The sequence below is a fragment of the Diabrotica virgifera genome, chromosome 1, assembly GCF_917563875.1.
Source record: "Diabrotica virgifera virgifera chromosome 1, PGI_DIABVI_V3a".
Classification (NCBI taxonomy): Eukaryota; Metazoa; Arthropoda; class Insecta; order Coleoptera; family Chrysomelidae; genus Diabrotica; species Diabrotica virgifera.
The window spans coordinates 264,879,023-264,894,095 of NC_065443.1; the positions used below are offsets into that span (position 1 = coordinate 264,879,023).

At 32.9% G+C, this 15,073-nt stretch overlaps 1 protein-coding gene across 2 annotated transcripts in view; it reads left to right on the plus strand.

The window, feature by feature from the left end:
- The first annotated feature begins 4,565 nt into the window (after positions 1-4,565).
- The window catches only part of LOC114344768 (protein ILRUN), a 39,701-nt gene continuing 29,193 nt past the window's right edge, over positions 4,566-15,073 (plus strand). The window contains exons 1-2 of one of the 2 annotated variants that reach the window (XM_028295608.2): positions 4,566-4,731; positions 4,871-5,090. In XM_028295608.2, the coding sequence (XP_028151409.2) occupies positions 4,897-5,090 (194 nt within the window). In that variant the 5' untranslated portion in view covers positions 4,566-4,731; positions 4,871-4,896. Of the gene's footprint in view, positions 4,732-4,791; positions 5,091-15,073 lie in introns of both variants that reach the window. The other variant, XM_028295601.2, reaches the window with a different exon arrangement.

Sequence of the window (15,073 nt, forward strand, 5' to 3'; positions counted from 1 at the left end):
CATTTTACTATATATTGTCAGAAAAAAGAAAAAAATATTTATTTGACAAATATGAATTGTTTTTTGCTTAAATTCAGTGTTCAAACCAGCTCCCGCGAACCACATGCATCTTGGAAGTTTGAACATTTAATTTAAGCGAAAAACAATGCTGATTTGTCAAATAAACATTTTTTTCTGTTTTCTGACAGCAGCGAAATATATTTTGAATTAAATAAATTACATACATTCTTCTTTTTTTGTCAATTAATTTAATTTAATTTTTTTTGACACTGTGTATAAGCAATTATGTTAATATTTATACTGCTGAATATAGAATTCAATACCCTTTCAAATGAGCTATCACACGACCCCTAGTCTCTTTTAAAAAAATCATCGATTACGTCATCACGTCCATATGGATGACGTCATTCGTATGAAATATATGGCAATTTAAAAATAAAAATAGACCTATTTGAGCTGGCAGCTGGGAGCTAGCTTAAACATTGAATTTAAGCGAAGAGCAATGTTTATTTGTGAAATAAACATTTTTTTCTGTTTTCTGACAATAAAATGCATTTTGAATTAACTAATTTTTTTTCTGTCAGCAATAGAGTGTATTTTCAGTTTAATAAATTATTTTTTTGTCAATTAATTTAATTTAAAAAAAACATTTTTGGACACCTTGTATAAATAATTATATTAATGTTTATATCACTTAATAGAGAATTGAATAACATTTCAAGCAAGCTAGCACACGACCCCTATTCTCTTTTAAGAAAATTATCGATTACGTCATCGCGCCTAGATGGATGACGTCACTCGTATAACATGTATGCCAAAATATCATAATTTAAAAATAAAATTGACCTGTTTCGGTATTTTTTTTAAAGTTGTCGGTTTACGAATTTATTCCTTTCATTTGCACCATACTGTACCTGAGCCCAGAGCATGCCAAATAGAATTCTATTTTGCTGACGTCACAAAATAGAAATTCATAATGGGAGAATCGACGGTTGCTAGGCAACGTGACGTCACTAAAATAGAATTCTATTTGGCGTGCTCTGGGCTGTGTACTGTATATGTCTTTTTGTTCGAAATATTTATACTTCCGTTTTTTAAATCAGAAGAAATGCTGTTCAAAATAATACTATTATACTATCGACATTCTCGGAAGCCAATGAGGTTGAACTTTCATTAATGGCACTCCCAATAATGTTTGAAACATTCTTCGGTAATACTCTCTTCAACGCGTATAGTGGCGTAACCATAGTCGCCACAGCTGCCGATTTCTCTCCTACTTGTCGTTGGATTTGATTTATTGTCATGCCACTGTCGGACGTAGTATGGACACAGAATACACGTAGTACATCGAAACGCATGTCCCGTATATTTCTCCGGATCGTCCAATTTTAGTAGATAACGTGCAATTTGCAAGGGACATTATCCAAATGTATTATGCCAACTACTTGATTAGTGCACTTCCCTTTATCATTGTACCGTAAAGGACGCGTCTCACCATCAAATATTTTGATCAAACAGTTTGAGCAAACTCCGGAAGTACGTCAAAGTGACGTCACAATTGCAGTTTTTTGAAATTCTAAAAATCTGTGCTCTCACTATCAGTCTAGTTTGATCAAATTTTTTGTACTGAGTTGTCCAACTTGTTTGTACTTTATTTAAAATTAAAATTTTTCATTATTATCCACAATGAACACTCAGGATGTGACGTCACTAACTGTCACTTTCAGTTTGCTCAAACCAGTTTGATCAAATTATTTGATGGTGGGACGCGGCCTTAATACTTCCAGTCCTCTTCCGTTTTGCTATTGTATAATAACTCGAGGTAGTTGCTAGATTGTTTTTAACCACTGTAGAATTTTTTTTTTTGTATTTGACGTTGGCTTCATAGTAAGATAGTTTTTCTGAGTTAATTATATTTGTAATATCTTTTTGCTTTTCCCTTTCTGGACAACGTGCCGTCATATCTGTTGCCATATGATTCCCGCTACAAAGTGCAAATTTTATATCTTTTTTGTCGGTACAATTATTACTCTCATGTTCTTCACTACAATATTTACATCTATCTTTTCCTCTACACTGGGAACTTATATGTCCAAATCTCAAACATTTCAAACACTGAACTAATCTGGGGATATATGCTTCGACTTCATATATAATTTTTTCTATAATTACCTGCTGAGGTATCGTTTGACCCTTAAAAGATACTATTATGGTAGATGTAGAGATATACTCTATATCAGCGGTTCTCAATCTGTGGTACATGTACCACTGGTGGTACATTTCATTATTTGAGGTGGTACAAAAAACTCAAAACAGCCAAAATATCAGCACCACTATGGGCACAATTATAGGTAATTAGATCACCTAGCTAGATAGGTATTCTAGTTAGGTGGTACAAAAAATAATAAAAAGTATTTGGTGGTACCTGACTCAAAAAGATTGAGAACCGCTGCTCTATATTTCCATCTGAATTCTTAACTCTTCTATTAATTCTTTTTACATTAACTACCTCAAATTTATATCCATATCTAGGTTGAATTATATTAATTAATTCTTTCTCATCCAGGTCTTTATCAACTAACTTAATTACTCCCTTTTTTTGTTATTAATTATTAATTTATTATATTATTATAAATTATATTATTATTATAAATTATAGTTATATTATTAATTATTAATTTATTTGCACTTTCAAAAGAATTAAGTTCGACTTTTACTTTATTCCTACCAGTTACTCTTATTAATGTAATATTATTTTGTACCTCCGGCACTGTCTTTAATATTATTCTGGCTGTCCCGATTCAGTGCATTTTCCAAAATTACCGTTTTTATTTCCGATATATACGTAAAAAGTTCCGTTATCATTATTTGTGTACAGATTTTTTATGACCTTATTATTTTCATTTGTTGACATCATAGAATTTTTTCGCCTGTCAGGTGGTTCTGGCGGAATATTGACTTGCATTTTAGTTTTATCAGCTATTATTTTATTATTATACCGTAAGAAGTAACGCCCACCTCTACAGTTCCAAAATGTTTACTCCTATCTCTAGCCAAATGTTTTTATTTGATAGTTGTTACATAAATATTATAGGTTGTCAGTTTTTAATATTATTTAATTTTCAAAATTTTTTACTTACAGCCTCTTCCGCTTGTAATTTTTTATTCTTATTTTCACTTTATACCATAATTTACACTAATATCACACTTTAAGTAAGTTCAAAAGGCAGTTCATACAAAACTAAAATTGAAATATAACACTGAGCTACTTTCAAACGTCTGTACTAATTGACAGTGACATAGCCACCTTTACTTAACGTGATGAAGTAAAGTGTTTTTTTATTATTATTGAGTAATAAATGAATAAACAATTTATAAAAAAATTGATTAACATATTTTATTTTTGTTATTTTATTCACTTTGACGGAAACCTAAACACAATCATTTCTTTACTGTGTGAGTGTGAATGACGTTAGCTTTGTATGTTAAAATACTAATTGCCAAAATATAACTACTAGGTATAGTATTTTTACTACAAAAGCGATATTACGTAGGTCAAAATTTTTGACGTAAGAGAACTGTCAAAACATTAGAATGTGACTTTCATTATTGCCATGTTTATAATAAACATGGCAATAATGAAAAGTCACATTCTAATGTTTTGACAGTTCTCTTACGTCAAAAATTTTGACCTACGTAATATCGCTTTTGTAGTAAAAATACTATACCTTAACCTTAAAATTTCAAAGTCCAATATAAAATTAGGTGTGAAAACAACTGTTTGTGTAATATAAAGAAACTTCAAAACGCAAAAATTCGACAAAAACCGCAAAAAATTCAACTGTTAGTTGAATCGGCGAGTCACATAAACTCGCCAATATTTTCGTGTCTACTAGTAGTTGGCTATTTACTGAGTTAGGTACTATTACCACATAATATAATAATATATTTCTATTGGTAAAAATATTGGTAAATAGAATTATTCATCGTCATAAAATATTTATTTGCAAGATTTTTAACTGTTACCAATGGTAACAGTGGTTACATGGACGCTTCGCCAGTGAAATGTATTATGCCAACTACTTGATTAGTGCACTTCCCTTTATCATACCGTAAAAAACTAGATCTGTATTTACATTGAACTTACAAAAATCTCAAGTGTTTCACAGACCTCAATATCCACTTAAACTTTAATATACTCTTATTTCAATATACTCTTATTTCAATATACAGACCTCAATATCCACTTAAACTTTAATATACTATTATTTTATGTCTTTTGATTGGTTATTGGAAGTTGCTCCTCCACAAGGTAAATGTCTAGATCCGCCACTGTCTGAAAAATTGTTTAAATGTGATCAACTATTATTATGTTATTTTAAACAACAACATCGTTCTTTTGGGAATTTATTTCAATTAAAATTTATAGATGGAACAGTTAACGGTTTTGTTAATTAAATAAAAATATTCCTCTTTGTTTTTTTTTTCATAAACAGAAAGTAGAGTATGCGATTGTGTTCGGAACAGGGGTTCGGAACAAATGCACAGAACGTAATCCAGTCCCACGTTTCATCAGTTCATGCTTAAATAAAATGACGTCAGTAGCCTTTGTTTTTTTAATTTTTTAAGACAGAAAACTTGCTTTGACATTTGCATTTGGATATAATGAAAATTTTGGTAAAACATTGTAACAAGTGGAGGATTGTATACTAAATATAAATTAATATTATTGTAAGTATCTACTACTGTGATTCTTTTTATTATTTCTTCTGACTGATAATTTCTGTATAGGAAGTAAATGGAAGGTTAATATTTTGTGGACATTGTCAGTAAAACTGCGAGGTCATTGTCGATTTCTAAATGATTTTAGGGCCGATTCATCTTCAATTTCTAAATATGGACATAGACAATGGACCAGAGGTGCCTGTACCAGTCAGTGGTACAGGTGTGGATATTGAACAGTCCTTCTTGCAACAGTTCAGTTGTATGGGGACAACAGACAAAGATGAATTGATTCAACAACTGCAAAAGCTTGTTGGCAGCCAACTTAATTACTCCACAGCTGCTTTTTTCTTGGATATGAACAACTGGTAAGAGGACAATGTTATTGTTTAGGTCAGGTCAGCTGATGTAACATTTTTATGTGAGAGTTTGATAAAAGCTGCACTTAGTAACTAAAAAAACAGGTTCCAATTATGATATCTAACAATAAAGATAATTGATAAATGTAATTAATATTCACTCATTTCTAAATGCAATTTTCTGGGAATGTTTTACCATTCAAAAATAAATCCCTAATATTTTACAAACAAAAATTTGACATATTCTGAACTTCTAGTCTAGAAGTGAATGAAAGGTAATAAGCGAATAAGGAATAGGTTTTAAAGTCTTATAAAGGTAATAAAAAGAAAACTACAACAATGGAAAAATACAACAATTACCTAAGATAAATGTACAGCTGGTTTCTAAAAAAACTGAGTGTATTTGATTGGTTTGACATTATTTTATATTTATTATGACAGACAAATAATAAAATAAACAAACAACTATCTCATTTTTTTTTTCGAAAATGACATTTTGGTGGTTTTAGTTTGAAAACCTTGTATCTCACTATTTGCAACTGTTAGAAAAAATTCAAATACACCAGACTATTTTCTACAGCCGAAAAAAGAAACCACGTATATCAGTTGCTCTCTTGATTTAGTGTGAATACCACGTATATTTATAACTAAGAATTTGGTACTTAATTTGGAGTGTTTGTTTATGAAATTCGACTTGGAGAAATGTTTTTTTGTGAACAACAAAAGGTAGTCCGGCATATAGAAACATTTGGTGAACCTTAAGTCAAAAGATTTGTACTGTATCAACCTAGTATTTGGAGGTGTGCAATAAGCTATGAAAAATGAAAACCTCGTAAATAATCATAAACACAACCTCATTTTAGGTGAAAAACACGTATATCAAGATATACGAGGTTATCATAGTTACTTGGACAAAGGCTCTATATACTGCAAGGATATTTACGTGTTTTTCATAGTTAATATTTGTATTTTCAATTTAATAGCAACATTTAACACTTTCAGCTATGCGTCAAGATCAGATATTTGTCTCAATGTGCTCAAATTAAAATGTGTAACAGTAGTTTTTGTTTTTAGATTATATTATGCAGAAAATCAGTTTTTTGCCTCTCCTGTAAAATTGTAATTTATTGAGATACGAGGTTTTCACACTAAGTCGTCGATATGTTAATTCATAAAAATTGTTATAATTATTAAGGTCTAAATATTAATATTATTTTGAATTCTTGCAGTTTTCGCGTCTTCAAAAGGATTCTCTTCTAATCTCTCCTAAAAGCGTACTATCTTCATGAGCGGTAGATATTTTTGGTCTTCCAGAACCTTATGGTTCTTTACAGCAGATAGTGACCAACCATCTTCCAATTTCGTTACAATTATTGCTTTTAGTATAGATATTTATTTATTTATCATAATAGATAATACACAAAACAAAAACATTGCACTCCACACCTGTACAAATTACATAAGAATTGACAAGGCAAGGAGCGCTGTATAATTATCATAAAGTATTACAAAAATTTAATATACAGAAACATTTAATATATAAGTAAAAATAGAAAAAATAAAATAAAAATAAAAATAAAAACACTGGAAGTACAACAAACATTGCCAATTGGTTTCTAGGTCTTAGTTTTAATATAATGGACTAATAATCTCTTAAAGATAGTTGCATTATGGCTATTTTTAATGTGATAAGGTATATTATTGAACTGTACAATTCCTTTATGAAACAAGCTTTTCATTGAACTGGACTTGTTGGTTGTTCTAACATAAAAATTTATTGAATTTGCAGCTCTAGTGCTATGCTCATGAACATTTGCTATCGGGACCAACTGACTGTTCAAATACTCGGGCAATAAATGGTTTACCATCTTAAATAAGAATGTCATAGATTGGACATACATAAAATGTTCAACTTTTAACCAATTTAAAGTTTTCAGCATATCTTGAATTCGAGTATATCGATTGCATCTCAATATTACTCGCATAGCCTTATTTTGGAGAATTTGAAGCCTGTCATAATTAGAACATCCTGTATAAATCAATGAACAACAATATAAAAAGTGAGGTAATATTAACGAATTATAAATTGTTAATTTAGTTTGAAATGTCAAAAATGGTGATACTCTTCGAAAAAAACCTATTTTTTTCCCTATCTTTCTGCAAATGTAATCAACATGTTTACTAAAAGTTAGTTCCCTATCCAATATGAATCCCAAATACTTTATTTCCTGAACCATTTCAATTTTTTCATTATTTAATTTAATGTGAACATCCAAACTTAAGAATTTCCCGAAACGAGTATTATTACCAATAAACATGTATTTGGATTTTAACTCATTGACTTTCAATCTGTTTAACTTAAATCTTTCAGTTAATAAATGCAATTCACGATTCATCGTGTCCACTACATCAACAAAATCTTCCCCATAAAAATATATTAATGTGTCATCAGCAAAAAGATGAATTTTACATTTGCTTAATACGTTTCCCAAATCATTAATGTATAATATGAAAAGTAGAGGTCCAAGTACACTGCCTTGCGGCACACCAATATCATTTAAATGTGGATTTGACATTTCACTATTTAATTTAGTCCTTTGGTACCTATTTGACAGATAATTTTCCAGCCAATTAAAAACTGTCCCGTTAAAACCATATTTCTTTAATTTCAAAAGAAGTATATGACGATCTATTGTTTCAAATGCTCTTTTGAGATCTATAAAAACTGCGCATATACCGACCCCTGTCGTATCTAAAATACTTTTCATATCTGAGACAACTAACTGTAATGCGGTCTCACATGAATGAGAATTTCTAAATCCAGACTGGTAATTATACAGGATATTATTTGAAGTAATAAATTTAATCAGCTGATTGTACACCACAATTTCTAAAACTTTTTCACAAAATGGGAGCATATTTATTGGACGTAATTGATCAAGTTTATTAGTATTAGGAACTTTTGGAACAGGAACTATAGTTGATATTTTAAATTGCTTGGGCACCAGGCCCTTCTCTAAACTCATATTAATTAAATTTAATAAAGGATAACCTAACACATGAAATAGATTTTTGATAATATCAAGACCTACTTCATCCGTACTATTTTTTTTATATTGTAATTTGATTATATCATATAGTTGGTTTAGTGATATGCTCTCAAAAGTTTCAAAATTTACATCAGATGAAACAACTGTCTGCAAATTTAAATTAATATCACTATTTTGGTCAAAACTTACAATAATATCTTTAATACTATCAACATAATATTGATTTAATATGTTTGCCAAATTTACACTATATGTTACACCTTCATGTTCAAGACTTTGAAATTGTGATATAGTTTTATTAGTTCCTACTAACTGTTTGAGATGTTTCCACATTTGTTTAGAATTACCCCTATTCCTATCAATATTTGACTCATAAAATCTAATTTTAACTTGTTTTAAAATTCTAACACAGTTATTTCTTTCAATTTTATAGTTATTCCAATCTACGCAATCGTTTGTAAACAAAAATCTTTTATAAGCAAGATTTTTATTCTTAACTGCCAATTTACAAGTGCTGTCAAACCATTTATTACCAAAGTTCTTAACTCCCACAGTTTTAACTGGTGACACTCTATTCAAAACATCTACGATATTATTGATGAAAGTATCAGTAACTTCATCGATGTTTAACGAAGAATATGCCCAATCTTTTTCAATCAACATGTTTACCATATTATCATATATTATTTTAGAACGAATTTGTTTTGTTTCAATGACTTCACTTTTAGTTACTTTATTATTGAGCACATGGACAATACAGTGATCAGATATTATGTAATTTTTTTTCTACATGAGCAGTTAACGTATAGTCATTACTTATGACAAGATCAATCATAGATTTTGAATCTTTAAAAATTCTTGTATATTCATTTACAAGTTGCTGCATTCCATTATTTTCTATATATTCTTTCAATTTACTTTTACCCTTACAATTTTTATCATAATGTATGTTGAAATCTCCAGCAATGACTATACTACAACTACTATGTGATTCATAATAATCATCCATCCACTTAAAAAATACATCAATGAATTCACTTATACTACCACTTGGCGATCTATAAATACCCACTATTCCATAATATGATCCATTAATTACAACATCCAAAGACAAAACCCACAAACTCTTGTCAATAATAAATGTTTTGATATTATTGACTTTTATGTATTCTTTCGTATAAATTAGAACTCCTCCTGTATGACGACTACTAGAATCACAACGCGCCATTACATATTCAGGGATCTGTAGCTCAGAATCTGAAAAATCGCTAGTGATACAAGTTTCTGTTAAACATAAAATGTGTGGGTCATATACCTGAACATAAAGTTTGATTTTATCGCAATATTTATAGTAACTTTCAGCATTAATACAAGAAAGAAGAAGATTATCTGTACACTTTTTATTTGTGCGTGTAATATTTGAAGGCGTCTTTGATGGCTAGATATTATACCTGTGCGATCTTTGATGTTAGGATCTCAAATAGGGGCTGATTCTTTGTTTTCTAAAGGAGCTCTGACACCGGTTCAATAAAAAACTTAAACATGAGCAAAAAAGGAATAGAATAATGAATTAAATGAGGCGCAAAGAGGTCCACTTACCAATTCAATCCCTGCATTTGGTCTTCAAGAGGGCCCTCACCTGCATTTAACACTGCACCAAGTCCGTACACAAAAAAAGCCTTACAAGCTAGGCTTTTACACCGGCAAACTAGCGAGCCGTTGGTTGAGTAGCAACTTACGAGCTGTTGATTGTAGAACAACTTGCGAGCCATTGATTGTAGAGGCACTAGCTTCTCTTACTTTTGACGAACACTACTAGGCTCCAGTTTTTGCACTCATTAAAGCAAACCTCTTTTCTATCGCGATAAAAGCAAAATAACTAGAGTTGGGACTATTTGCCTTCCTCGTGTAAATAAGTTAATTCAAATTTAAATGAAAATACAACATTCTCCCCCACCAAAATGCAGCTTTGAATGGTGCATTTTAAAACTATTACAAGCTAATAAACAAAAAAAAATAACTTAAATCATGGCACTTTGGAATAAATCCAAAAAAAATTAAACAATATCATACTAATAACAAGATCAACAAAAAAACTAAGGAATTATTTAGATAGGCAGAGGACACAGCTTGACCAGGGGGCGTCGAAGAATTCCCTTTGTGGTCTTAACATCCGCAACTCTTATAATTCCATCCTGTCCCGGAAATACTTGGGATATTCGTCCCAAACGCCATTGCGACGGAGGGATATTATCATCCTTTATAAGGACCATCGTTCCTAGTTCGATAGGTTTTAAATTATCGGATGAAGTCCATTTACTGCGCTGATGCAAAGTATGCAAATATTCTTTGCTCCAGCGTTCCCAAAAAGTTTTATGCATTTGATTTATTAACTTCCATCTCATCAAATGAGATGCAGGAATATACGCTCCATCAAGAGGTTCAAACACAGCCGAAAGAGGTTCTAGATTTAAAAAATTACCCGGCGTTAGAACTGACAAATCATTAGGATCAGAACTTATAGGGGTCAAGGGCCTAGAATTAAGATACGATTCAATCTGAATTACGACCGTGTTTAGTTCCTCATATGACAAGATCTGATCGCCTATAACGCGAGCTAGGTGCGTCTTTACTGACTTTATTCCCGCCTCCCATAAACCGCCAAAGTGGGCAGCAGATGCAGCATTAGAATGGAAGGAAATATTTTCATTTGAAGCAGCATTTTTCATGAGGTTAAGGTATTTAGCAGCGCCAACAAAATTACTGCCACGATCAGAATATAAATTATCAACCCTACCACGACGAGCTATGAAACGCTGCAAAGCAGAGAGAAAAGTCTCACTCGATAAATCACTAGCTAACTCTAAATGAAGAGCTTTGGTGGCATGCAAACAAAGAGGCAAAGATACACCTTACAAGATTTAGCTCCTCGATACCGATTCATCACAACATAAAACGGTCCACCAAAATCCATACCTGAATTCAGAAAGGGTTTAACCTGGGAAATTCTAACTAGGGGTAAGTTACCCATTGGAGGTTGGTAATTTCTAGGATTGGGCCTCCAACACTGTATACATTTTGACAAAACCGAGCGTATAGCACGCGTAGGAGACAAAATCCAAAATGACTGGGCAAGCAAAAAACTAACTGTACGCAGCCCAGCATGACAGTATCGTTTATGGTAATAATCAATCAGCAAATAAGTTAATCGACTTTCGCGAGGTAGGATGCAAGGAAATTTCTTATCAATCGAAACAGACAAATATCTAAGACGACTGCCAACCCGTAATACTCCTTGATCATCGATAAAGCAGGACAACTTTCGAAAAGGTTTGGAAAAAACATTTCCCTCGAACTCCCTTTCAAAATATCGATGTTGAGTATATTTAACTAGCATAATCAACGACTCATAAAGTTCCTTTGAACTTAAGGGACCTTCTCTCTTATCATTGGGGAATTTTAAATTCCAAGCAAACCTTAAGATCCAAGCTATAAGTCGTCGTATAAACGAGAAATCGGAAAGGTCATTCAATAGATTCTCAAGAAAATTATCATCATTAACACAAGCCAAAGTTACCGTACGCTCTTCATCAAGCATTTCAGCACACTCAGAAAAGCAATAGGAAGCGTCTGGAATGGAAAGCGTCTAAAACACCTCTGGAAGCCAAATCAGCGGCATTCTGAGCAGAAGGAACATAAAACCAACTATTAGGAGAAAGGCGTTCCTGTATATATGAAACCCGGTTAGAAACAAAAGTTTTCCAACGATGAGGAGAGGATTTTATCCAACTTAGAGCTACCTGAGAATCGGACCAAGCTACCAATTTTTCGATTTTAAGTTTAGGATCTAATACTCTGACTACAAACTGCATGAGTTTAGATAGTAGAACTGCAGCGGACAGCTCCAAACGTGGAATGCTTACAGTTCTTATGGGAGCCACTTTTGACTTCGCGCAAACAAAAAAGACACAAACCTGACCATCTGGTAGAACAAAACGCAAATAAATAACAGCGGCATAACCCTTTTCACTACTGTCACAAAACCCATGTACCTGACAACAAATATACCTGGACACGAACATGCACCTAGGTATTTCAAGCTGTGCAAGGGATAACAGTTGTTCCTTATAATGGTTCCAAACTTTACAAATTGAGTCTGGAGGAGATTCATCCCAGTCGATTCCGGACAACCATAAACGTTGGATAAGGTGCTTCGTGAACAAAGTCATGGGAGCTAGAAACCCTACAGGATCAAACACTCGGGCCAATTCAGACAACATACTTCTCTTAGTACAAGATTTGTCCAGAGCTGTCACTTCAAAAGAAAAACAATCCAACTGTGCATTCCATACAAGTCCAAGGATTTTTAGAGGTGACGAACAACTATTATCATCAAAGGAAATAGGTTTCTTACCAATATGCGACTCCGGTAGACCTTCTAATAATCGCATATCATTGCTCGACCACTTACGCAATTCAAACTGACCTCGAGATAACAAGGATATTAACTCATTCCGAAGATCTAGCGCAATTTCTAAGGTATCACCACCACAAACTATATCGTCAACATAAGTACTCGTACGCAAAACTTCAGCGGCAAGGGGAAACTCTCTACCTTCATCTTCACTCAGCTGCAACAAAGTCCTTAAAGCAAGAAAAGGAGCAGACAATACACCATAAGTTACTGTTAATAGCCGAAATTCTTGTAACTCTTCATCAGGAGAGAATCTAAAAACAATCCTCTGATAATCACAATGACTTTTCTCAACTCGTATCTGCCTATACATCTGCTTAATATCCGTGGATAAGACATATTTATGAAGTCGAAAACCCAATAAAATAGTTAAAATATCTTGTTGTAGTTTCTTTCCAGTAAACAAGCACTGATTAAGAGAATTCTGATTTCCAATTCGAGCAGAAGCATTAAATACAACTCGCAACTTGGTAGTCAAACTATCAGGTTTTAATACAGCATGGTGAGGAATATAGTAACAAGATAATGGACGAGAAGTTTCTGACACAAGCTCCATATGATGCAAATCCAAATAATCTTTCATAAAGGTACAATATTCCTGATAAACACTAGGATTTTTCAAAAGCCTTTTTTCTAAGGAAAGAAAACGATTTACAGCTAACTCAAACATTCCTGGAAAAACAGGAGATAATTCCCTGAAAGGTAGAGCAACGGTATAACGACCAGAGCCGTCTCGACAAACATTCTCAACAAAATTTTTCTCACAAAGAATATCTTCAGGAGCTGAACATTCTACTTCAGGAACAGTTTCTAAACTCCAAAACTGCTTTACAGACTCCTCCAACGAAACCATTTGATCCACGTGACAAAACAACGAGGTGGCAGATGTCATAGGAACCGAACTACAGGGACCCATAAGGACATAGCCAAAAACGGTATTAAGAGCATCAGGCATATTTACCTCTAGGAGTTTGAACTTTACCTTCTAATAATAACTGAGAAAAGATATCAGCTCCAAGCAATAAGTCCACCTTACCATATAGATGAAACCGAGGATCTGCCAACTTTAAATTAGCAATATAAGACCAATGCCCAACATCCAAACTAACAACGGGTAGGTCCTCACAAATTTTTGGCAACACAAACGCCTCACAATTAAAAATAGGATCCACTCTATCCACAGGTTTTATCTGAAGATCAACTCGACCAACCACTGTACTTTTTATAGCACCAATACCTTGTACCGATAAGGTAGCAGAAGAATGTCTAATACCTAACTGACGAATACAAGACTGAGATACAAAAGAGGTCAAGCTGCCCCCATCAATTAAAGCTCGGACAGGTTGATACAATCCACAACCATCCATAATTTCTACCACAGCAGTAGCTAACAAAACGCTCGAGTTTTTTGAGGCAACACTACCTAATGATGCAGCGTGTGAGCTCAATGTTCCATTATTAACCTGAGCATCAGAAGAAGCAGTAGTCGGAGCGGCAGCAACAAAAGTAGCGCCGGGAGTGGCATTTTCAGAACTGTTAAAATGTAAAAGACTATGGTGGGATGAATTACAATGACCACAACGAGAGGTGACACTACAACTACGAGAATCGTGTTTTTCTAAACATTTAAAACAAAGACGCATTCTCTTACAAGCGTTGTACCGTTCATAAGGAGATTTATTTAAAAATAAAGAACAATCTTTTAAATGGTGATCGGCAGAACATAACAAACAAGTCGTCGCATTAGGCTTCGAAAAAAAACTATAGCGATTATTGACTTTAGAACCATTTTTATTTGCATTGTGTTTAGAAGGCGATTTATTTTTTCTATTAGAATCCTTGGGAGAACAAGGCGACAACAAGGATGAGTCAAACGAAATGCATTGACTTTCTAGGAAATCAGATAATTGAATAAAAGTAGGCATTTCACTAGACCCATGTAATAATTCAAAACGTTGGTGAGTCTCCTCGTCAAGCTTGGTGAGAATTTTGTAAGCTAACACAAAATCCGAAATTTTATAACCCAAATTTTCTAAAGCTGATAAATTTTCCGAAAAGGTATCAATTAAATTACTATAACTATCAGAATTCTTAAACATAGTTGCGGGAGCTTCTTCAATTTTGCACCAATGTGCCATTGCACGCAAACGTTTATTTAAATACCTATTTTTTAATTTATCATAAATCCTAACATAATTTTCTCTAGCTAAAGGCAGGGATTTAGCTAACTTTAAAGGAGGCCCTTCTAAACTTTGAATCAAATACGTTAATTTTTCCGTATCATCAACGTTAGGTCTACGGTGCACAAGCGCATCGAACAAGTCAAAAAAAGTAATTGCTGACGTAAAATCACCGGAAAATTTAACTAATTCTAACTGGGGCAAGCGAACATTACTAGGAGGTTGTACTGCATTCGAAGCGGCGATATTTTCCTCATTCTTTTGACTATTATCATCATCTTCAAAGAG